Source organism: Diadema antillarum, unplaced genomic scaffold, assembly GCF_040938485.1.
Source record: "Diadema antillarum isolate AM-2024a unplaced genomic scaffold, OU_Dant_1.0 seq00002267_RagTag, whole genome shotgun sequence".
Classification (NCBI taxonomy): domain Eukaryota; kingdom Metazoa; phylum Echinodermata; class Echinoidea; order Diadematoida; family Diadematidae; genus Diadema; species Diadema antillarum.
In genome coordinates this window covers 13,209-40,288 of record NW_027272895.1, presented here as the reverse complement: position 1 = coordinate 40,288, position 27,080 = coordinate 13,209, and the positions used below count along the sequence as shown (strand labels likewise).

The 27,080-nt window shown below is 37.9% G+C and overlaps 1 protein-coding gene across 1 annotated transcript in view; it reads left to right on the top strand.

The window, feature by feature from the left end:
* Positions 1–26,520, top strand: part of LOC139714414 (scavenger receptor cysteine-rich domain-containing protein DMBT1-like) — a 29,656-nt gene extending 3,136 nt beyond the window's left edge. The window contains exons 3-13 of the mRNA XM_071626123.1: positions 1,575–1,650; positions 2,706–3,001; positions 3,548–3,832; positions 4,966–5,289; positions 5,450–5,767; positions 6,554–6,844; positions 17,038–17,379; positions 18,997–19,326; positions 23,040–23,363; positions 23,531–23,848; positions 26,222–26,520. Of these exons, the coding sequence (XP_071482224.1) occupies positions 1,575–1,650; positions 2,706–3,001; positions 3,548–3,832; positions 4,966–5,289; positions 5,450–5,767; positions 6,554–6,844; positions 17,038–17,379; positions 18,997–19,326; positions 23,040–23,363; positions 23,531–23,848; positions 26,222–26,520 (3,203 nt within the window). The remainder of the gene's footprint in view (positions 1–1,574; positions 1,651–2,705; positions 3,002–3,547; positions 3,833–4,965; positions 5,290–5,449; positions 5,768–6,553; positions 6,845–17,037; positions 17,380–18,996; positions 19,327–23,039; positions 23,364–23,530; positions 23,849–26,221) is intronic.
* Positions 26,521–27,080: the final 560 nt, after the last annotated feature.

Genomic DNA, 27,080 nt, shown 5'->3' with positions numbered 1-27,080 from the left:
TATATAGCCACTTACGTTTTGCACTGCTGCCACATGCTGTATTATTGTCAACAACATAAAAATGATTAGTTTTATATTACTATAGTCTCATGTTGTATAACACAATATGAAGATATTGAATTGGGGTTTTCGTTATACACCTTCATTTCAATCAATAACACGAGTTTCATATGAAATGTATTCAATAATATAAAATTGATTATGTATATTATTATTATTGTATTCTGTTATATAATTACGAATTTATTGATGACATAGCCATTATAAACTCACGCTAGTTAGATTTATATTGTTACGAGTGTAGCCATACGAGTGAGACATTTTTGTATCATTACAGCCCTGATGAATGTCCTAATGAGACCGAAAGCTCGGCAATAAACACGCACGTTGATCACTATATACGTCCACGAATGCTCTTCTTCTCGCACTCGTGTTTTCATGTCTGTTTCAGAAACGGGTTTGATTAAGATCTTTTGTCACACCATGGGCACTGATGAAGAGTGTGACCTTGCCTTTCAGTATTTGAGAGCTATGCTCCGTTAAGATCTTCAAGATCTAGGATTTATTATTTTTTACGGCGTTCTTCTTCTACTGATTCTTTTAGTTATTATCATCAAGATGCCGAGCAGACCAATTTTCTTATATATATATATATATATATATATATATATATATATACATATATATACAAACTTCTAAAAAAGTTCGGAAATCTGAGTTTGCATGATCAGCCATTTGTCACTTTTGTCATATCCTTAGAAATAATTTATTTGTCGTTATTACCACAAATAGATTGTTTAATTCTCTTTAAAATGATACCATACTTGTTATGATTATCGTTTACTTGGAGGTACAGTGCTTACAAATAATTTGGAAAGTCAGAATTTAATAGCTGCAAAATGGTCCAATTTTTGACGTCCCTTATGCAGTTTCCTCGTGATGAGTGAGTGCCCCATTGTTTCTTTAGTGTTCAATTACTGTAACATCAGTTTTTTTTTGTGTGGAGTGAAACATGTGTGCGTTCAACCAAACAGATAAACAAACACATACACACACATACACAAAAACACACAAACGATCATGACTCAAACCATTTTATCTCACAGAACCTCGCCACATTAACCACAACGAAGAGATAAAGAAGTGACATGGCGTGGACTTGATTTTATTGGAGTTTCATCTTTATTTTGTCTTTATTCTGTCTTTATTTTGTCTTTACTTTATGTTTACTTTGTCTTTATATAATCAAAGAACAGGATCGGGGCTCAGTATCTGGTGGACGACCCAAGTACTTGCACCACCGCCTGGCACAGTGTCCTCATGCTGTTGATTAGCTTTGTGATTCGCTGCTGAGGAATGGCGTTCCACTCGTCAACCAGTATCTGACGGAGTCCCGCCAATGTCGTTGTTTTTGTGACCCTCTTCCCCACAGCTCAGCCAAGTTGATTCCAAAGATGTTCTATGGCGTTGAGGTCGGGGCTGCATGCAGGACAGTCTATTCTAGTGATGCCCTCTCTCTTGAGAAAGTTGCTCACAAGTCTCTTTCTATGTGGTCTTGTGTTGTCATCTTTCAGGATTGCGTCGTCACCCATATTCCGTAGATACGGAACAGCAGTTGGCTGGAGAATTTCGTGACTATATCGCTGAGCGGTGAGGTTGCCGTCGATGTCCACGATCTCTGTCTTTTCTACAATGGATATTCCTCCCCATACCATCACGCTCCCTCCTCCGAATGGTGTGACGCGCTCGATGCAGCGATCGCCAAAACCCCGTCTACGCCACACCCTAGCTCGTCCATCAACTTCCCGCAGACTCGTCGCTGAACATCACCATCTGCCATTCACGTCTGTTCCAGCGAAGATGATCGCGGCACAAACGAAGGCGCGCCTGCTTCTGTTGAGCAGTCATGGTTTCTTGGCAGGCTTTCTTGCTCGGAGCCGAAAACATTGTTTGATACGCTGTAACGTTCGCCTGCGATCCTGAAGAGCAAGTGCCCTGATGTAACGGTTTTTGCTGCTCCGTTGTGATCTGCGGACATTCACTCCTCTGTCTGTCCTTGGCATCTCCTATTGCTCGGAATTTTTTGTTTCCATTCGGTGATGGTGCCAGGGCTCACACTGTGCCACATCTATTTGAAGCATACTAGCTTCAATTTGCCCTATGGCGCGGGCTTTTTGAATATTGCTTACACGTGGCATGATGTACAACCATAAAACATGGCATGGCACCACTGAAAACGTGAATGTCAAGTTAAGATGTCTATTGAAATTTGCCTTCATGGCAACCAGTTGAGAACATAAGAAATAAAACAAAAGAACATGTTCCCTATTTACTCTTCCCGACCATTCTCATTCATACGGACAGTTCTTGTTCATTTTGCAGCTTTTCAATGCAGACCTTATCAGTCCCTTTTGAGTACAGCCCTTTACTTGATAGCATAATCATAATGAGTAGGATGTCATTTCAAAGAAATTAAATCATTGGATTGTCACCTATGGATAGGTGAATGTTTAATGTGAGGGAAGGCCGGGGTACTCTCTTTCTTCCCATTGTTACCGAATTATGCTGAGAAAGTCTGTGAATGACTGAGCGCAGTAACTTACATGACAACAACGAAAATTTTCCATGTTCCTCATAATCGCTTTTTATTCTTGTATACACTTCCTGCAAGGTGACATAAGATTGGCTGACGGTCCGACGTCTAGAGACGGTCGACTTGAAATCTACCACAATAACGAATGGGGCACTGTGTGCAGTACGACCTGGGGTTCCGAGGAAGCAGAGGTAACCTGTCGTCAACTAGGGAATGACGGAGTGAACAATGTGTACTACTCTCCCACACCTGGTAATGGACCTATCCACCTGTCTCACGTGGGCTGTATTGGAAATGAGACTGGACTCGTCAACTGTAACGTTACATTCAGCGATGATGGTAACAGCTCATGTACACATGGCGAAGACGTGGGAGTGGATTGTTACATTTTAATAACAGATCCCCCAGGTAAGGAATTTGGCATTTGACTAAAATTATACAGTAAGATTCTTCACAACAACCTGTACCTCTAACCTGAAAGTACACGCAATAATGTACACAATATTGCTGGTTTTCAACAAAATCCTTACATGTTTCAATGTAATTATTTGTTATATGTTGCTTTAGAAAGTATTTCATAAGTCCTGTTAAGAGTGTGTACAAAAAGGTATACAAACGTCTCTATCACCAAGCATCAAGATCACCAGGTAACTGTAATATTTATCATGTTTAATCATTAAATCTTATTACCACTTTTTAGGTGCATTCCAGTTGATTCCAGGATATCATCCATACTCAGATGACCAACGCTTTGAGAAATAATATGGAAAGCGTGTCTACGTAATTCATCGCAATGCACATTTTGGCATAGAATGTTTTCTGCCCTTTTCAATCTTTGCATTTTTATTGGACTTTGATCTTGAGCGCATCATGAAGCATATTATTCATAACTTCAGCCTTTGTACTTTTCTTGCTGACAATAGAAGAAATTTCAAACACATTGATTACCTGCAGCTTCAGAAGGAGACATCCGACTAAACTGGGCGTCGTCGACACAAACAATGGGTCACTTGGAAATTTACCACGAGAACTCTTGGGGTACTGTGTGTGGAGGCGGGTGGGACGTTTCCGACTCGAGAGTCGCATGTCGCCAACTCGGATACCTGTCTCCAGGATCGTTTATGTACAACATCGCGATTACAGGATTCATTGGGCCTGTACATCTTTCGGATGTCAGCTGCACTGGGGACGAGGCTGCACTTTCTCATTGCCCCCACGGTGGTTGGGGAGACACCGAATGTCGGCACACTAAAGATTTATGGTTACAATGTTATCCCGATTACTCTGGTATGTGTCAATACATTTTACAATTTTTACTGTAAAATGAGAAAATTTTATGAATAACATCTTATTTAGTGAAAAAGAGAGGAGTATTGACACTTTTATTTCAATTAGGATAATGTCAAAGCTTTATGCGATCATATTATTTCTCATGTTATGATATGCATTTGTCTTGGGGTATTTGCAAGCAGTGATATTTGCGATACAAGGGATTTTGACGACATTTATAACAGACGAAATATGAATTGAAGTTGATTATGAAACTTACATCAAATCATCATAATCTGTTATTTGATCTAGTATGAACAAACCAGTGCGACAGATGGTGTTGGAGGTAGCATCATTGCCGTGATTAATTTGTAAATCATTATTCACTGATTTCCCTGTTTTAATGACGCACGTTCCACGTCCAATCCAAAAAACTGTCATATTTTTGATTAATTGATTGATTGATTGATTTATCTATTTATTTTATTTTGCTTTATTTATTTATTTATTCATTTATTTATTTATTTATTTATTTATTTAGGTTTTTTTTTTAGGTTTTTTTTGGGGAGGGGGGCATGTTTCACATTGAACTTGCAGGGCCGCAGAAGGGTCTGGGGTCGCTGCACAATCTCCTTATCTTTAATTAAACAAACACACACACACACACACACACACAAAAACAATCTAAAAGATACTGAACAAGAAAGCCAATGTAAAAAAGAGGAAGAAGCCTGTCCTGACAAAAGATTTGTTCGGGGGGGGGGGGGGGGAGAGAGAAAGGGTGACAATGGACTGACGATGTTCATCGTCTTCGTCATGTATTGCCTTATATCAAGCTACATGTTATTGAATTATGAAAACGAATTTTGACATTAATTCCGTAAACACCCAAGAAAAACATTTCAATAAACAAATTTCAATAAGACTATGTCAAACGGCATGTCTATCATTTCGGGCTCGAGTGATTATAGTCTCATTGGCTACTGATTAGACGTTAGTTTCTTCTTCACTTAAAAAAGGAAAAAATGAGAGACAATTTTCACGTCATTGACACTGTCATTTTATTTTTCCTGTATGTCATATCCGACGATGTAACAAATCAGCTGAAGACGGCTACGTCCGGCTTGTTGACGGTGAGACTCCTTGGGCTGGTAGACTTGAGGTATTCTATAACCTGAAATGGGGCACGGTTTGCAATGACAGCTGGTCCTACGAGAACGCAAAGGTTGTCTGCCGTCAGCTCGGCTTCGAAGGTGTCGTGTCGTCCTACAAATACTTCGGGCCAGGATACGGTCCAATCAACCTTGGTGGAGCTGTTTGCACGGGGGACGAGTATACCTTGAGGTACTGCTCTCACGGTGAATGGGGTGTTACTAGTTGCACTTCCCACGAGCAGGACGTTGGTGTTGAGTGCACGCCAAGGTTAGGTAAGTAATATCAGTGTATCTTTTAACCACTTGCACACAATACCAAAAATCCGTACTAACAACGTCTCCTGAAACATAATCTTTCATTCCACTGTCTTGGTGTGGTATCAACTGAATTGTTTTTGTATTCTTTCAATAATCTGTTCACATGTACGTGAAGATGGTGAACTACGTCTTGTCGGTGGTTATTCGTCTGACGAAGGCCGACTGGAAATCTACCACAACTACGAGTGGGGTACCATCTGCGATGACGGGTGGTCGACCAACGAAGCCCTGGTCGCCTGTCGTCAACTCGGATTTCCTGGGGTTGAGAGTGCGTCAGGTTATTATGGGACTGGCGACGGACCGATCCATCTCGACGGCGTGTCTTGCACAGGCTATGAATCACAACTGATAGACTGCAACAACAATGGATGGGGTGCACACGACTGCCAACACTATGAAGACGTAGGAATCTGGTGTTCAGAAACTGAGACTAGTAAGGGCTCCCGATCAGCACTGTTTACATAAGTCTTATAAAAATCCAATTTGCTTGGATTATGAAAAAAAAAGGTTTTCAAATAATGCAACAGTAAAAAAAGAAAGAAAATTGCATACCCAGGACATTGTTTAGGGATAAGAGACGATGAGATCTTAGTTTCATTAATCATTGCAGAATTGTAATGTAGCCAATGAATCAAGATTACATGAAATTTTAGCTAATCAAGGTGAAAGGATAATCCCATAGCAAAATATTTCAGAATAAAATTGATTCTTTGTTAATTTGTGTGTGTTTTTTTTAATTTTCGGTGGTAGGAAGGCAGGTTTTATTATTCACAAGCTGACATATAAGATTTTTGTATTTTTTTTTGTATATGAAATTGCGATGTATGGTATCATCAACTTGCTAATTTCAATATTCATAATGACTGGTCAAGACGTGTTTTTAGAACAAATTCAAAAGTTCAAAGTGTTACAACTTTCTTTTATTAATCCCATTTGATTATTTTCAAAAAATCCTTCAGGGATTCTTTTCCGTCATGAAATTAATAAAGATTATGAAGTAAATTTCTTCTTTAAGAATTTCAATATTATGACAACTGTCCAACTTCCTCGCACCACTACATTGTCCGTTAAAAGAATATTATTATTTTTTCATATTTTCTGTTCTTCAAAACGGATAGTTTTAATGTCCAGTTGTTCTTTGGTTTTGGTTCTGCGTTGTCCTGGAACGAAAAACTCTTTCTTATTGGATTCATAACTTTTTTTTTTGTATTGCATGCAGCACCTGAACCACCGGACCCTGTACATATGCCAGGATGGCTCATTTCAATTACCATTATTGCATCTGTGACGGCGTTCTGCTTTATTGTTGGTATCATCGTATGCGTGTGCTCCATGAAGACGAAACCGCAGAACACCACTACTGCTACCGCTCCACAACTCCAAGCCAGCGGTCAAACCATGCCTATTGGGCATACCAATCCTGTGGCTTTAGCACAGAGCGGCGTCATGTATTACGACCCAAATAATATCGCAGTGGCATCTCCACCTTCTTACTCCGACACCGTGACAGGTTTGCCCACCACTAACAAGTCATCCATGGGTATTGATTGATCTATTTATTGACTGATTGATTGGTTGATTGATTGCTTCATCGTTTGATTGATTGATTGAGTGATTGATTGATTGATTGATTGATTGATTGATTGATTGATTGATTTATTGCTTACTGTATTGTCCACAATGGAAATTCTGTGTACATTGGATATCACAACAATTTGGTGAGTCTGTTGGAGATATACACCAATCCAAGAAGCATCAGGAATGCCACCTACAGGAATTCAGACAGTGAGTAGTAGTTAATCTCGCAGAGAAGTAATACATGTGCAGTGTTAATCTTTAAGTACTGAATGATCTATTGTACTCTGATATATTACGTCTATTGCAGCTGAAGAAGACCCCATGAAACTTGCTTGAGTTGGACTTTATACAGTCTGTACCATATATCTTTGAGTGTAATAAGGAACAATAGGCTACTATTACCTTGTCTATCATAACATATCATTCATATTTCGTTCAATTATTTGCAGCTGCCTTTCTCACATAATCATAATCTTGTCAGCAATAGTGTCAGCGGCAAAATATGCTGATGACCATTACAGTGAGTCTCTGCGATTGTGATCAGAGTTCACCTGTCGCAATACAAAGAATGCATCGAGAGTTCCAAATCGGAACCTTTAGAAGTATCTTTCCACTAAGAGTTGCTCTTGAGAACCATGCATTATAAACTATCGAATGTATCCTATTTCCACTAAGTTTGAGATTGACACTGACATACCTTTGACCATTCTCTGTAGATTTTGATTATTCATATAATGATATACAATGGACGCCACATGGACGTCATCGAATTATGGAATTCAGAAAGCTTTAGTAATAAGAGAAGTGTACAATTACAGCATATGGATAATTGCACTACCGTACAAATACGCTAAATGCGTCGCATGAACACTATATTTCAGAGGAAATTATGGACTATTCTGCTTTGTTCGTTAATCAGGTTTTCGTCACATACATTGCTTTTATAAATTATCATATTCTTGAAGGAATATAGATGCTCAAATGTATCGATGGTGACTCGTAAAATCTAATTTCGTGTGTGACGGATGTTCTCTGTAGATAATAATATGCTTGGCCTGATAGTATGGTGCAATATAACGTAATGCACTATTATTTTACACAAAGCTTTTTTTTTGTTAATGAATAGCCACTTTCGACAAAACAAACAAACAAACAAACAAACAAACGAACAAAAAAGATCCTACCCTGCTTCTTTCTGTCACTCGGAAGGTCCACTTTTCCTATTTTCAACGCAACCCATACAAATCCTTGATTAAATGGGATGGCTAGTAACTGATCAGTGGGAATCAGTGGGAATGCTGGGGAATGATTGTTCCATTCCTTGTGGGATTCATTTAACAGTACATTATATTTCTATTGTTGTGTGAAAATTATTTGCTTCAGAATGGTCTCATATTCAAGTAATGTGCAGTTTAATGTTTCCAGGTTAGCATGCCTGTACAGTGACGGGGCGATCGTTAACGGGCCGTCAGGGATCACCCCGTCATTGTACAGCCATGCTAACCTGGAAACGTGAGCATGCCAGCAGCTGCACATGTATATTAAATATGCTTGTACACGCAGGCCTCATTATATATGCATGTTTTCAACCGGTGGTTATAAATACATTGGCCCGAATTCACGAAGGTGCTACAAATGAAACCATGGTTTAAGCCATGAACAAAAACCATGGAGCGCCAAGTGTCGCACGGAATATTTCGTTACGAAATCAGTCATTTCGTCGATGAAATGACCGTTTCGTTAACGAAATATCATTTCGTGGACGAAATGTTCATTTAGTTACAAAATAATGATTTCGTCGACGAAATGACTGATTTCGTAACGAAATATTCCAAGCGACACTTGGCGCTCCATGGTTTTTGCCCATGGTTTAAACCATGGTTTCATTTGTATGATAATCACCTTCGTGAATTCGGGTCATTATGTTTATCGACTACATTATGGTAACATCCACACTTATAATGCCTTATATAGAAATAACACGTTTATTTGATTGTGTTGAAGCTTGTAACAATACGAAGCAATAAACGGTTATGTGTTAATGCTAACGCATATGTAAAGTGTACCAGATCGATCGTTTTTGCAGCTCTTCTTAATTCTCTCTCTCTCTCTCCCTTCTCTCTCTTTATATATATAAATATAAATATAATGCACTGAATATGATCGCCTAATATATATATATATATATATATATATATATATATATATATGGCACTGAATATGATTGCTAAATATAATTATATCAGGACGGTTACGTAGAGAGAGGATGATAATGATCAATATTGTGTTCCAAATCAAAGTACTTGCAAAGTGTAAGTTATGTAAGGACAATTTTTTCATTGACATCATTTATATATATAATTATATATATACATATATATATATACGTGTGTGTGTGTGTGTGTGTGTGTGTGAGTGTGTGTCTGCGAGTATATTAACGTACCTTCACCAGGAGGAGGTTCTTACATGAAACAATGACACCTGTAAGTGCTACAGATTGCTGGTTGATATATGACTTTTGATATGTGTTGTAAACAAAAAATTCCGACGAAAGCAAATAATCGAGACCAACCTGATAATGAAGAAAAGTAGATGTCTCTCCAAAAATATGAGACTAAAGGATAACGGCTATTCCATGATAAAACTTAAATCTGTGTATTTTATGTTTCGGAGGTAAACGCCGGGTACGAGACCATAGCACAGCTGTGCGTAGGAATGCTGAGTCTACATGATTTGTTGGGCTGCATGTCAACAATATAAAATTGAGAACGGAGAAATGATTCCACAGGAAGATATGCCTATCCTGGGGATGAATATTTGACTATTACTTTATCAATAGGCTCGTAATACTCCATGGTGATGGTGAAAATACTCGTAGATCACAATAACTAGTCGTGTTGTTCTGATTATCGAACTTAAACTCCTGTGAAACGGGTGTTGGAAAATTGGGTTGTGCCGTTTAACAAAGTTTAAGATTATTTATTTCCTGAAATTCAGTTTAGAGAAAGTCATATCTTAACTAATAATTGTCCAGCAAGCTCTACTAAAAAAATCGACAGAGTGAACATATCTAAGATATAGTGCATGTATGTATGTCTACATTCTGATAATAGCAAATAATAATAACAATAATAATAACAACAATAATGATAACATTAATAATAATATATAAGTTATAATTTTTTTTTTTTTTTAAATTCAGGGTAGCCTCCTCAGTGTTGCCACTACTATACCATAGGGCCGTGCCATTGTTATTATTCTAGACTTGCGGGTCCAGGGAGTTATTGCGGATAAAAACATCTTGTCCAAGGACTTAAGCACTAGACGGGGATCGAGTCTTATACACTATACCATAGCACCCCCACAATCTCTCCATGCTTGTATGAAATAGTTTTGTTTTTAATAGCTATAGTCATGAAAAGGACAACCGAAGAGAGCTACGATGACAAGTTACTGTTATGACCAAATGATGCGATGGAAGCATTTCCAAATTACCTTGAGAGTATAACGAAATGAAAAGTAACCTTTTTATGAAGCAGGCTCTACTAAATCATTTCCTGTACATTTTATTTTTTTCAGTTTCTCTGCACTTTATCTCGTAGTCATTACACATTTTCTTTTTGATAGTCTGACGTCGAAGGTCATTGAATGTATGACATCAGTTAATCGCTCTTTTCTCTATCTCTGCAGATATTGCATAATTATAGCAGATATTGCATAATTATTCAAAATGGAACTATGGAATGATGCGATGACGGATATGCATGTTCCTTATTTTATACTATCTTATATTTCATTAATATTGATTGTAAGAGAGAAGTATGATACGAAATAGTCAATTGCACATGAAAAGAAGACAATACATAGCATATGCGAACATGAATAACGTGTGTTATGAGGAACATAATTATCGGCGCACATAAGATGCAGAACGAAACTTTGCTAAGTCTTTCCAAAACGGGGTGCCTGTCGAAAGAAGAACAAAAACAGCACGAACGTGAGGAAAAAAGAAGGTAAATTAAGATCACTGCTTTAAATTCAAACATTGAGGAATTTATGCTAAGCATGCAGGCCGATCATGAGGATAATTATTTCTCTTATGTTCGGAAGCTCCCCCCCCCCACCAAAAAAAAAAAAAAAAAAAAAGAGATAAGACTAACACGACAAGATGACAAGAGGACAACGACCAGTCAATATAACCAGACAATGAAATGGTGAAGTAGGCCTATATGATTATTGAAAGATTGAGGGAAATAGATTCATTGAGGAAATTTCTTGAAGGGAAATGTATTCTTTGATAACTGCCCACGGATAAAAGATGGTATGAAATTACAGGCTAATCTAATGCTTTGTTATGCAAAGATTGTGAAAAGAAAAGAAAACAAACCAAACCAAGGAATTTTGATAAGTTTGTTTGTAATATCTAACTGGGGAGGAGACAGTATAGCACAGATGGTTCAACATGAACCTTTTTTTTTTATACCAGCAATTCCAAAACATCTGTGGCCAAAGGAAAAGGTAAAAATATTTACATCAGGAAGAATCAATAATGCTGCGATGATGTTAATTTCACAAACGTGTAGGTATTAGATTTGCTTCCTCCATTTTTGAGGAGAATTGTGAAGCAAACTCGCTATTTTGGTGCGTCAAAAATTCTATTTATGGCCATGACAGAGCCATAATTTCATAAGTAACTTATTCGTTTCAGGGCATGTTATCAAGACACTTCATCAAGTCCAGTCAAGGACTTTGTATGAATTCAGATGATTACTCTGTCTCCAGGACGTTACATTTACGGCATCTAGAGTTGCGTGTATTTTAAAATTTGACATTTTGAGCTCAAAGGTTGTTTGCAATCAAACCTGCAGATAAGCTGCAAAATAATTTTCCTCATACACAAATGATGTCAAGTCGTAGACACTGTATTGTGAGTCGCATAAATCTGATCTGCGTTGTGCAGTGCTAAAGAAAGCGTTTTTTTTTTCACTTAGAGGTCGTGGCGGTGCTTATAGAGAGAAGAAAGGTTTGGAAGTTGAGAGACACAATGGCAAACTGTGTCAAAGCATGTATTTTGCTGTTGCTTTGTGGGATTACATTCGCCGATGTAGGTAAGAGCTCCATGGTGATAAGTCTTGGGGTAAAGGAATAGCTATTTGTTGCTGACATTGCTTTGAAATTATGGCCTACACGTATAAATACGTAGTTGGGAACAGTTATTATGTTAAATGATATGATGTATACTAGTATGGTTTCCATTTTTTTTTAAACCGAAATTTGTATATTAGAGAACTTTACAAAACCAATGCAGAAATTGAAGGGCTATTTTCCCTTTTCAATGAAAGTGCAGAGATATTTGCATAATTGCGAATAATATTTGCAATGTCCGTGTATTCCCATGTAATGGGTCTTTTCTGAGGTACGTCGTGCAAAAATTCATATTCTTTACTTAATTTATAGCTGCAAAATCTCATGTTTAAGATAAAATAACTTTGATTCTAAGTTGGCTTGACAAAATTAGATATCTCTGAAATATTTAGCAAGGTATTTGATTTGAATACATGTCCATAATACAGACCTATACCAAGTCTCATGCCTACGGCGTGAATCTCACTCCCACGAAATCTCACACTCATTTGCATAGCAACCATTTTCTCTCCCCCCCCCCCCCCCCCGGGGGGGGGGGGGGTGGATCTGCTGCAAAATAATAGATCAGTGAGAAACGTTGGATGAGAAGCCTGCTTATGCTGACCTGACTGTAGAGTTGGGTAAACCTTTTCTTTATTGTTTTGGTTGGCTGGAGGATCTCTACATAGCTTATCTCACATGTTTTCATTTTCAAAAAGATAATTCCAAGAGGTCTCTACAAAATTTCTGCCCTTGACAAAGTCACGTTAGTCATTACACATTCTAGACTCCTTAACCAACATTTAGGAAGGAAATGTTCAAATAATCCCATCTTCCATAACGAATAGTTAAAAAATTATGCAAGTAAAATAGTTATGTTAATGTGCGCCAAATTGCACAATTTTTAATTCGGAAATGAAAAAAGGTTCAATAGGGGGACGTGTTCCCTATACATAGTTATATAGTTTCCTTATGAATTCATAGATCATATACTAGATATGATCAAAGATCGTATCTTTGTTATATTTAGTATCAGTAATTTCCTTTCTCTTTTTCAGTATTCTGAAGTTGGTCGGATCCTTTTTCCATCCGTTTATATGGAAGTGTGCATAAAACAACATGAAATGCATAGAGTAAATTTTATGGTAGCGCACTAACCACTTCACACTTATTACAATGAAATTTTATCCCTGAAAATGGCCAGTTTTTTTTTTTAAGTTTAGGCCAGATTTTGAAATATGATAAGATCTTATATGATTACGTTATGAGATACTGTCGACCCCATGTTCTTGAAATATAATGTGTGATGGAAATTTTCACCATATTTGAGTACAGTGTATAATTTTCGAAAGTCTGATGATATGCCACGCCGTTACGTGTCACAGCGTTACGACATTAGATCATATTTTTTCTCTAAAATGTTAAATTTTGTGTGGTTTTTGTGTAAAGCAGGTTTCAATTAATTGCCGTCATCATCAGCTTCTTTGCTGGAGTAAATTACGTCATTTACGCGTGAAAGCGTGACATTTGTTTTATCCTCCATTGCAGTTCAACAGATGATTCTGAATAGGCATGATAGGCAACCTATTTCAGCAAGTCATAAAAGATTTTTGGATCAATTCTATCACATTGTATCATTCCCTTAAACTCTAAACCTACTACAGACTACAATATCGTAACTATTATTGTATTCAATATGCTCATAAGCCTCCACTTGATTTACTGATTAGGGTAGAAAAATAATCTTGGCCTATTCAATGGCAGGAATATTGTTTACAATATAAATATGCATCTACGTGATGACGATTTTCAAAGTTTGACTTTACTCATTTTGGATGTTGAAATTGAAAAAGAATGTGATACTGTTTCTTTTTTTATTTCAAAGCGAATGTACTTTAGCTAACTAGTGTAAAGTTTTCAGTTGATATCAATAGTAAAATATGTCCACAAATCTGTTTCAACTCATTTCTAAGTCATTTTCTCGCTATTTCTATAAAACAGATGTTCGTTACTGCATTACACATAAAACATAAAATTTACAGACATAGTTGCCAAGGAAAGAAACAAAAAGTTAAGAGCATAGCTTTTATTGACAAGAACAATATACATTTCATCCTGGTGTATGTGTACTCCCATCTTTGTACATACCTTTTGTAACCTACCAAGAACATTTTGTGCAATACTTCTTTGAAGGAACATAGGTGCCTATACAAAATGTAGGAAGATTCTTAAAAAGTGCTTTCACATTAAATTAGTTGAAAGCAGACGTTTACATAATTATTTCTTTTAAAAGTTTCATTTCATATAGTACGAAATTTGAAAAGATGAATTTTCTTCTCTTCCTCCATGAATACATACTGAAAGGTAAATTGCTTGAATGCTTCAAATTAATCATTGATGTTACCTACTGGCCAGGTTAATTGCTCCGGAATAATGATTTCAGTAATCTCCAGAATTAAGTGTACATATATAATATATTTGTAATGTACCTCATGGACACATGAATGTACAATAAGGTGGACTGAACATTGGAAATCTACCCCTTCCCCACCCAAACTCTCTCCTCCCCCTCCCCCAGAAAAAAAGAACATAAAAAGTTTCACATTTTACATGTACAGTGTTAATTATGTAAGGTTTCTTAATGCAGGCTAACTTTCACTTAATTGTTTTTTTTATTATTATTATTCAAATTCAACTTTTATATGAACAGAAATATTTCATCGTTATGGTTCCCTTTACTATATCAACATGATTCCGTTCCAACATAAAAATCAGTGAAAACCTGGAAAATGACTCCCCCTTTATTTCAATTTAGGAAAACTTCTGGGATAATGAGAAAACTTGCCTCAAATCTGAGTGGAAAAAATAGTCAGTAATGTCCCCATTTTTCTTGTGCAGTGATCGGACTTTCTCTCCTCATATCCACAAGGAAATCCATCCCCCAAATAAGTACATCTGAAAAGAAAGAGAAAGAAATTCCTGCAGAACGTTCCAAAATGTCAAAAATCAGAGGAAAAAAGAAGGAAGATGTGACATTTTGAAATTTCACACTTGTTTGTTTGCGGAAAACATTTCCTGACCAGTCCTCATAAACTTTCAAATGAGCGAGTTGATGATATGCCCTCACAAAAAAGGTCATGTATGTTACATATGAAATTTGGAAAGAAAATTGCTGTTTTTTTTTTTTTTTTTGCAACACAGGTAAGAGCATAATCATTTCCATACCAAAATATATATCAGACCGTGTCGGAGGTGAAAGTTGTTCTTTTTTATTTTTGGTGGTTTTAAGCAAATTTTACATTTATACAGCTGAAGTACGCGACTTTTGTGATTTCTGTATATGAAATACACACCAACATTAAAAAGAGTATCCCACCTTTTGGTCTACTAATATGATGTTTTCTAAAGTATAATCGTCATCACTCAAACACAGCTACACATGCATACCTATACATTCACACCTACCCACCAGATACCACTATATATTCAAAGTAAAGGTGACTTCTGCATAACGTATCTCAAAAATGTCTAAAAACTATATCGAAACGTACAATCAATCGTTTATCTAATATATTTACAAAGGTTTATGCAAACGGCATTTCCAATTCCTATTCAAATAATTATCATGTCTTGTTTGTATCGATCCACATACACATAAAAGCTTGATCATAATTCATCACATTCTACTTTAAGGGTTTAATCCGGTTTAGTGTTTCAGCTAATTGGGTTCAACAAGGGCCATACTCTTTCGTAGCTCATTATTCGAGCGTAGAAACTTTTCTAAACCAATTGAAGAAGCATACTCTCCAGGAGGCAAAATCAGAAAGAGCTAACCAAGGTCTTACCAATTTCAGGCAATGAATAAATAGATAAATACCAGAGCATCGAGATTCCCATCAATTAAGACGATAAGTAATCATTTTGTAACATGGAACACATGCAAAAATGAATGTAGCAAACGCACAATCTGTTCAGCTTTCGAAAAAGCATCGAGTGCTTGATGTACATTGTAGTTTTGCTGTCATAGATAGATAGCTACAATCAATCTGGTCGACTGAATACCAATTTGGCTCATCCAAAAAGTTGTTTGACTTTCACTTCAAAGCCATGTAATTCCAGCATTAATTTTGCATCACGCACGGCGTACAGTAACAAAGCTGAACAGGTGTACAAAATGACCATGTACACGTCTCGAAGCGTTAGTCATTATAGTATAATATACTAGAGATAGTATGTTCCTAGTACAAATAACGAATTAGATTTTATCGACTCAATGGATCCGCACACATGAATATGTGGCAATTAAGTTGTGGTGGTTTTATCACCAAAATAGTTGTTAAGAAGCTCAAATAAATTGTTCTTTCAAACTCTTCATAAAAATTGAACATTCCGACTTTAAAGTAGGAGAAAACGTTGTTCTCTCCCCTTTAATTGTTTCTAGAAAATTAGACCAAAATACTGAATGAAGACAGAACAGGGAAAGGGACGAGAAAGGGGGGGGGGGGGATGGCGCGGTGACTCACGGTCCAGTCAGGCATATAATTTTGAAGTGTGCCTTGTCATGGGAACCACACAAAGCACTTTAGTGCGTATGGTACACTGTAGACTGACTATATACTAATGAGCGACCAAAGGGAATGTGCATTTGCTGTACAGCAGCTTCCTTTCACTTTAAAGTTGAATGAAATAAGTACATAGTGTCCATACACTCCGTCAGGTAGAAATAACACTTTTAATTTTATTCTAACAGGGGCTACGCGTGTATGGATGGAAATGAGCTGCTTGGCGGAGGTCTGTGCTCGTATCTTATTTATGAAATTCAGTAAAATAATTTTTTTAATTTTTTTTTCTTCTGTACTGTTTTTCCTCAAGTTGCGTCATAATGTACGTATCAGCGGAAATATTCAGCCCCCAATTAGATGTGTATGAGAATGTACTTCAGTAGGCCTACATTATTGGCGGAAGTTACGGCTGTAATGGTATTCATATGATTGTCACTAGTTCCTGAAATTGGAGCAGTCCGTCTTGTTGATGGGTCGAGAAGTTACGAAGGACGCGTAGAGATCTTCTACGACTCTCAGTGGGGGACTGTGTGTGATGATGGCTGGGATATCTTGGATGCATCGGTCGTGTGCAGACAGCTTGGCTTTGCTAACGCCACCGACGCCTTCGAGTGGGCCTTTTTCGGCGGAGGGCCACCGACTCAGCCTATATACCTTGATGATATGCGTTGTAGAGGAAACGAAACGGAGCTGGTGGAATGTGAACACAATGGTTGGGGAACCGACTCCTGCTATCATCACGAGGATGCGGGCGTGAGATGCTACATAGAGTACAACGAAGGTGAGATCTTTTCAAATGAAAGGTGACAGTAATTTTTTTTTTTTCAATGGAAGCTATTTCTTCATCAGATTTCTACTTTTCTTATTTATTTTACTGGTAATATTCGTAATAAAATGTTTTAGCAATATTTTGATTCGTGATTCAAAAATATTCAGAAGAGTCCAATGTCTACACATGTAGACATATGCACGTAAGCTTTCCCTGATATTAGAATGTGTATCAATCTCACAGAAGCACACACACATACGCACACACACAGAAATGAAAAAAGCAGCGCCCCTTATAGACTTTTCACTTTATTACTATTATCATCGTTGTTACTATCATTGATATCATCAAAATCATTATTAGTAGTATCATCATCATTTATTCAACCATGTAAACAGCATAGGATTCATATCAAAAACATTATAAACATGACACAGAACCAAGAGTGCACATTACCAAGGGATACACTGATTGTATGATATTATGTAACACGAAATAAAAGAGGAAGAGATGGTGGCAACATGTATAGGTCAGGGTATTCAAAGCCCATACGCATGTGAACCCACACAAGTTGCCTCTGAGGAACATAAATGAATAATACACCTTTAAATATTTAATATGCATAAATTTGATTTCAAATATCATACCGTATATATGACTGACCTATATAATTGCATTCATACGAATGTAAAAGCAGGCAAATAAGATCTAGAGTTATAATTTAAAACATGGAATATATATAATTTACTTGATTGAAATTGCGTTTTGGTAGGATACCTAACGTCATGAAAAGAATTAATCTACTGCTTAGAGACAACGTCATATATACCATTAATTGACCACAAGAAATCTTTTATTTTGGAACGAACAGATATCTACTCCAAACTGTCATTACTCGGACCCACTGTTTAATCATTTAAATGAAATGAAAGAAATTAGAGGTATAAAGACATATTGATTAGCATTAAAAGTTTCTTCTGTAAATGTTCTTTTAAAAGCATGACAATATAAAAGTCTTGCCGAAGTGTTCAAAATAGCGCAGCAGGAGCAGCAGTAGCTGCTGCTATACCAACAAGCAGTGAGCTAGAGAAAGTTCGCACAGAACTGTAGTATGCATGGAATATGTTGATTTTGCATCCATCTACAATAGTACAAACAAACACACACACACACACACACACACACAGGCCTACATATTACATCATATACATGTATATGATATACAGTATATAACGTGCTCTTCACTATCTGTTTTTTTCTTCTTCTGGTGACCCGTCAGGGCCACTAAAATCTAAAATGAACAATGAAAGCAGATATAAAAATTCATTTTCCATTTCACCTCCCTTGTCGGTCCAACAAAAGAAAGCATTTTTGGAAATTTGGTGGCCCGACATCAATTTTAGTGGTCTCGATAGAGCCACAGGGCCACAGCCATATTGGAAATAATTTGTTTAAAACCTTTTCTAAAAAAGGGACTTTGAACAGTGTGTAGGCCTATATAATAATGCTGTAGAGTTTTGTGTGCCGATCGGAACTCAAAGTAAAGGAAAGTGTTTTAAAAATTGTCGTTATATTTGGATTACCTGTGCCTCGTAATCGCTTTTTTCAATCTTGTACAATTTCTTCAAGGTGACGTAAGATTATCTGACGGTCCGACGTCTAGAGACGGTCGACTTGAAATTTACCACAACAACGAATGGGGCACTGTGTGCAGTACGACCTGGGGTCCCGAGGAAGCAGAGGTAACTTGTCGTCAACTGGGGAATGACGGAGTGAACAATGTGTACTACTCTCCTACACCTGGTGATGGACCTATCCACCTGTCTTACGTGGGCTGTATTGGAAATGAGACTGGACTCGTCAGCTGTAACATTACATACAGTGATGATGGTAACAGCTCATGTACACACAGCAAGGACGTGGGAGTGGATTGCTACACTTTACTAACAGATCCCTCAGGTAAGTTTGTATTTTGACCAGATGATTACAGTATAATTCTCCAGGACATCTTGTAGATAGTAAATGGTAGTACACACAGTTGCTGTTTGCACTGTGGTTTGAGCGATCATTTGGTTTATGTTGCTTTTAGAAGGTATTTCCGTAGTCCTGTTAAGAGTGTTTAGAGCCTCAAGTATCAAGATCACTAGGAATCTGTGATAATCATCGTGTTTAATCATCAAAACTTAACACTTAACATTAAGCCTTAACACTTGTTACGTGCAGTTCATGTGATTCCAGGAAATCATCCTTATCCATAGGACTACGTGCCTTGAGAACAATGGAAAAGCCTAGTTATGGAATATTAAAATTACAACTATTATAAACCAGATGCTATGCATCATTGATACATTTGCGCATGAAATGATCTCTACACCCTCTCAAATCTTCCACATTTTCTTTTGACTTTGATCTTGTGGGCATCATGAAGCATTCTGAAAACTTCAGCCATTGTATTTTTCTTGCTGACAATGGATGGAATTCAAACACCTTGATTACCTGCAGCTTCGGAAGGAGACCTCCGACAAACTTCGGCGTCGTCGACACATACAATTGGTCAATTGCAAATTTACCACGGGAACTCTTGGGGTAGTGTGTGTGCAGATGGATGGGGCTATACCGAAGGGAGAGTTGCATGTCGCCAACTCGGTTACCAGTCTCCGGGAACGTATATCTACGGCCACTGGAGTACAGCATTCATTGGGCCTGTACATCTATCGGATGTCAGCTGTGCTGGGGACGAATATGGACTTACATACTGTCCCCATGGCGGCTGGGGAGAAAATGAATGTCGACATACAAAGGACATATGGTTACAATGTTATCCCGATTACTCTGGTACGTGTGAATAATTTTTACAATCAAAATAAATTCCATTTATTTTTTATGAATAAAGTAATAAAAACAAAATAATATAACAATAAAAAGGAGAGTATCAAAGGGGCCCTGAAATCCATATGTATCTTGATTTGTGTTGATTTATGATACCCTCGATATTACTTTTACGGTGAAACGAATATTTAGAAACATTCCATATATCTTTAATGATTTTTTTTCTTCTATTTTTCTTCAGATTACTTGGGAATGCCCACAAAAAATCCATCGAAACCAATATTCTTGAGTTGATCTCATCTTGTCAGACATTGCTAAAGTACTGAAATGTTTAACAAAAGACATTGGAATGCACCTTCCTCTCGACTCAGCATAACTTGCCTGTTTCTGTGATATTAATGTGACTGACAAAAGACATGGCGAGGGAACATGCGACTCTGAAGACAATAATCAGAATCATTTCGTGAATAACAGTAGTTACTTTCATAGCGCTATATCGATAGAAGTGTTCAAGCGCTTACGAGTGAAAATGGGAAATGATAGTGTTCAATGCAATTCAGTTCAGTTCAGTTCAATTCGTTTATTTTTATCCTTATTTTTCTTCCAACAGAGCATAACACAGAATAAATCAGGAATTATAACATAAGCATTATTATATATTAGAATGTGCGAAACAAAAATTAACAAATAGAGACATGCATTCATATCAGCAAAATACTCAGTTAAGTTTGGAGGGGAAAAAAGAGAACTGGGAGGTCCTCTGAAAAGCAACGTTTGTATGTTGTGAACCACTCAGGCGTTTTTTAAAATACTTACTGTAATTACAAATATATTAACACAAAAATAATTAAGACATAATGAAACAAAACAGCAGAAACACAGCAGCATGATATGACCCAAATTGACGGAGATACGATTGGAAGGACTATGAGGGCATAAACAAAATTAAAGGAAGAAAGGACTGAGAGAGAGAGAGAGAGAGAGAGAGAGAGAGAGAATGCCTACACGCTGAACAAGAGAAACGGGAGAGGGGATAGAGGAGGTGCTTCGGACAGCTGGTGACTACACGCGGCTGTGCAAAACAAAATATGCAAATAAGATGCTGTATTTCGTGGCGTAATAATAGATTCAACGACTGATGATGAACCTTAAGTTTGCTGAAACCTATATGAATAATGAACATAAATAATTATCTCCACAAGAATTAAAAAGAAAATAAATTACGCTTAAACGTGTAAAACGATGAAGAATTTCTTATTTCACCGCTAAGAATGGATTCCAAAATTTAGGGCCGGTATATATCTAAACGTATTTTGAGCTAATAATGTTCTCAGGAGCGATAAATGAAACTCATTAGATCGCCTAGTGGGACTATCATGAAAAGATTGATGTCGTGGAAACATTGAATTAAATATAATTGGAAAAAAACATTCGTGTTGTGAACGAATATAAACTGACCCGATTGAAAAAGAAAGAAATCTTTAATTTGTAAAATCTCATATCTAGTGAAGAGAGGATCTGAATGAGAGCGTGGTGAAACCCCATCAATAATACAAAGTACTTTTTTTTTTAGCAAACAGGGAACAATGCACAATAACCAAACAATATAAAACAAAAGAAACAACTCATATACAAATTTAAAGAAATAATGGCTCATTGCATATGCAACTGTAACGCGTGCGCATTTGTTTAAATCTTCACAAACTCTTCTTTCAAGTAGATGAAGGTATAGCTTTCACACGATGTGAAACAAATACCTTGATGACCTAACAGTAAAGACAGTGTATAATAATTATGGAAGTGATTACGATAAAAAATGCCAAATCATAGCAGTCTCATGTAATCTAGTACGAACAAACCAGGGTTTATTGAAAGTGATCCGACGTATATCAGATGTCATTGTTAATATGATAGATTTGCGATTATAGACTGGCATCTCTATGTTATCAATGCAAGTTCAACGTCCAAGCGTCCAATTCTAAAACTTGCATTTTTTTGTTCGAGTTTAGGCACTGAACTTTCCTGCTTGTTCCATCATATTGAGCTTGCAAGGGCCGCAGAAGGGGGGGCAGCATTGGTTACAGAGTTTACCGCCCCTTCCCCCTCACTCCACATGCACTCACGGTTCTTAATAAAACGAATGAAAAATGAGCAAACAAAATGACAAACGGATCAAAAATAGTAAACCTGACTAAAAACTTTTTCCTCCTCCTCCTCCTCCCCCCCCCCACGAACCCACGTGGGAACCATCCGCAGCCTCCAGCTATAGTACAGACAATTTGAACATGGTGTATCTTTTCACTCTGAGGACGATTTCACTGTTAACTCCGCGCAATTGTCTAGTATGTACACGATAAAGAATAAACTTCGTTTTTTTTAAATAGAAAAACTAGTTGATTCGACTTCAAAGAATAAAACAATTATTGCCAATTTGAAGTATAATGACGATGAAAATCATTTGATCTCATATACAAGAATCACTCATATTCAACCATTCGCAATCGTTGCGATATGGTAGTTTTTCTTCTTTTTTTTTTTGCCTTCTGATATGTAAGCTGCTTGGAATTGAATGAGAAAAAATTAAAACAAATCGGGACAATCTCAAAAAAAAAAAAGACATCTAACATCGTATCCGTTATCTTGGAAATCTAAGACACTGAGTAGGTACCTATACTCTACAATTCTTTGTACTCAGTGGTAACATGCTCAGTGGGAAACGGCTATGTCTCACAGAATTTCTCTATCAGATATTAAGTGTTAGTTTCTTTGCTCTCATTCAAAGGAAAAGAAGGGACAATTATGACGTCGTTGATGTTATCATTTTTCATGTTTATCATATCCAGCTGAAGATGGCGACGTCCGGCTTATTGACGGGGAGAACTCGTGGGAAGGTATAGTTCAGATATTCCATGACCAGAAATGGGGCACGGTTTGTTATAACAGCTGGTCCTACGAGAATGCTCTGGTTGTCTGCCGTCAGCTCGGCTTCGAAGGTGTCGTGTCGTCCTACAAATACTTCGGCCCAGGATACGGTCCAATCCAACTGGGTCGTGTGGTGTGCTCGGGAAACGAAAATACGTTAACGGACTGCCTCCACATCGAATGGGGTGGCACTTACTGCAGATCCCACGAACAGGATGTTGGTGTTGAGTGCGTACCGAGGTTCGGTAAGTAATGTCATTGTATGTGTACTTGTACATTAATCCCTACCTGCAATATCTCTTGATAAGATAAATAAATAAATAAAATACACGATATTTCATTGCATGACTGTAGTCTTACCGGCTGATTTATTCTTGCATTCTTTCAATGATCCCTTCACGTGTACGTGAAGATGGTGCACTACGCCTTGTCGGTGGTTATTCGTCTGACGAAGGCCGACTGGAAATCTACCACAACTACCTGTGGGGTACCATCTGTGACGACGGGTGGTCGACCAACGAAGCTCTGGTCGCCTGCCGTCAACTCGGATTTCTTGGGGTAGCGATTGCGTCAAGTTATTACGGGACAGGCGACGGTCCGATCCATCTCGACGGTGTTTCTTGCACAGGTTACGAATCACAACTGATAGACTGCAACAACAATGGATGGGGTGTACACGACTGCCAACACGGGGAAGACGTAGGAATCCGGTGTTCAGAGACTGAGACAAGTAAGGGCTGTCGATCAGCACTCCTATGTTTAGTATCCTGGCAACGCTAGGGTAATAATAATAGCAGGGCCCTCTGGTAGAGCAGTGGCAACACTGAAGAGGCTACCCTGGGTAAATAAGACCTTATTATTATTATTATTATTATTATCCTCAAATCCGCTTTTCAATACTCAAAAGATGAAAGAAAATCCCCAAAATTTTCAAATCATATATGAAAGGGGTGCATGGATATAACATTGTGTAGGGACAGGAGGCAATCACATCATCAACTTACAAATTGCACATTCATATTGAATGCTCAGAAACTGTTTTGGGAAAATGGATAAAAATCAAGATTTCCAATTTCCCATGTTTTTCTTCTCACTTCCATTAAATGTCGCTGATTTTTATCAATTTCTATTTAATCTACGCAGACTAACTTTTACCAGATGCGGAATAACAATTTAAGAACTGACGCAGAGTCAAATCAATTGAAAGAGAAATATAACGTAAACTCGCATAACTTTTCTTTGGACGACTGACAAAGTTATTTACATTGCTGCATTGTCTATCTGAAGAAAATGTGTATAGGGAGGCAGTCCTGAGATTTTCACTGTACTGATAACTAAGAAGAGTACGAAATATAACCTTTCACCAGTTTACAAGCATGGAAATTAAAGACGGTCTCTGTACGCGATATTTGAAAAACAATTCCTGCAAGCTATCGTGTAAGAGCCTGCAAAAAGATGCTGCGTCATTCATGCCCTACTCACCAAGTTGACAGCCGTGCCTCTAAAGACTAATTCAAGTGTTCAATGATCAGCTGTAATTTTATCATAAAATGTGAAAGTATGTGATTTTATCATTCTAAACAAAATATTTCTGGCTTAGTTATACAAAATTCATGTAAAATAATATTGTAAACATAAATTTGTATATATTTTAAAGTCAAATATACCATGTACTTGACATCAAATAGGCATGGTCCTTTTCTAGCTTCCGTCCGTGTTGCATACTACTTTGCGTTCAAACCACTCTCGCGCGCGAATTCTTACCATACTAATGTACACAGTATACTCCGTCTAGCTGAGTTTGGCATTCAAACCGAAGATCTAACCTGTGCATTAGAGAGTCGAATTCTTCAAAGAAAATATTGTTTGTATCTCGATATTTCTGTAAGTACTCAGATATCGCCTTTCCCCGAAAAAATATGACGTCTGCCGGGCAGGGTAAACACAGGGGGCCGCAGGGATATGATTTCGCTCCACTTTGCCGTGCATGTCCAGTCGGCACTGGCAGCAGCTAGCTCAGTCGATGCTCGAGGTGTTTCTGTTTTATAACTCATATGAGCAAATATGGTCGGGATTGCATCTGGCTTCAGGAGTTTTCTCGGTTTATAATCGAGGGCCACAGCCTGCCTGTCCACGTAAAAAACATTGCTTCTCAATTGGTCCACGCACAGGTAGGTCACAACACGATATCGAGAATTCTTGTAGGCCCTAAGTTTTTTTTATGTTCGGCTTCGTTGTACATGTACCGAGATTTCTCAGCCATACAGCGCACCTTTCACGATACTTTTGTGGGTCTGGGAAAAAACGATTTTCCTGGACAATTTTGTGCACGATTCGAGCAAAACTGCTACTTGACACATCGGCATGGTGTAAGATAGCCCCACCAGACGACGCTGAATGCGGTCGCCCCTCTCGTGTAAGTAAATGTGTAGAACCGTTTCTACTTACAATCTGTACGAACTAGAACATAAACAGCTAGCTACTGTAACTGCATGCGCGACAGGGCTGCAGCTGCGCTGTGATAGACTGAAAAAGTGCGAAGGGCAAACCGGTAGATCTAGTAGTACCGTCCCCACGTGTACCGTGCGAATATACAATACACAACACATGCACACACAAACACACACACACACACACACACGCACGCACAGTAGGTAAAACAATGTCAAATGCTAGTAGCCATCGACTTCTTCATGCATCCGGGTAACTAGGGAGCGTACGAATTACGAACAGAACACGGCTGGGAAGAGTCGTGCCTCGGTGATGTCTGACTCTCCGCCAACACTTGCTCATTAGTATATTCACCATGCAGATTCACACATTTTCAACCAAAATTTACGAGCTTATTGGTGATTTGAAAGTTTGTTTTTAGGTGAAAGTAGTTCATTGGAGGTACCAACAACAATATATACATTTTTTTAATTCGTGAGGACTGCCTCACTTTAAATGTTCTCGTCGTTCAGAACGGATGGTGGTAGGTTGTAATGTTGAATTGCTCTTCACTTTGGTTTTGGGCTTGTCCTAGAACGGTAAACTCTCTCTCTCTCTCTCTCTCTCTCTCTAATTGGATGCATAACTGTTCCTTTTTTTCTACTGCTTGCAGCACCTGAACCAGCGGTCCCTGTACATATGCCAGGATGGCTGATTGCAATTACTGTTGTTGCATCTGTGACGGCGTTCTGCCTTATTGTTGGCATCGTAGTATGCGTGTGCTCCACGAAAAAGAAACCGCGGAGCACCACTCCGGCTCCACAACTTCAACCCAGCGGTCAAACCATGGCAACTGGGCATACCAACCCTGTGGCATTAGCACAGAATGGCGTCATATATTACAGCCCAAATAATATTGCAGTGGATTATGTAGCTTCTCCACCTACTTACTCCGACACCAAGTCATCCTGATCCATGGGTATTGGTGAGTCTATTGGGGCTACACCAATCCAGGAAAGATCACGAGTGCCACCTGCAGGAATTCAGACAGAGGGTAGTAATTAATCTCGCAGAGAAGTAATACACGTGCTGTGTTAATCTTTAATTACTGAATGATCTTTTATACTATGATATTACGTCTATTGCAGCTGAAGAAGACCCCATGAAACTCTCTTGAGTTGGAATTTATACAGTATGTACCATGCATCTTTTAGAGTAATAAGGGGCAATATCATTACCTAGTTCGTCACATTTTGTAGTTTGTTCAATCGATTATAATCTTGTCATCAAAAATTGTCAGCGGCAAAATATGCTGACAACTATTACGGTGAATCTCTACGATTGTGATCAGATCTCACACAAATTGGAACCTTTGGAAGTATATTCCCATCAAGAGTTGCTCTTGAGAACCATGCGTCATAAACTATGCATCCTATTTCCATTAAGTTTGATGATACACAGACATACTGTCACATGGGCGGACTTAAATAATACTCAATCACACTCGTGCCATTCACTTTCATGTACAATTT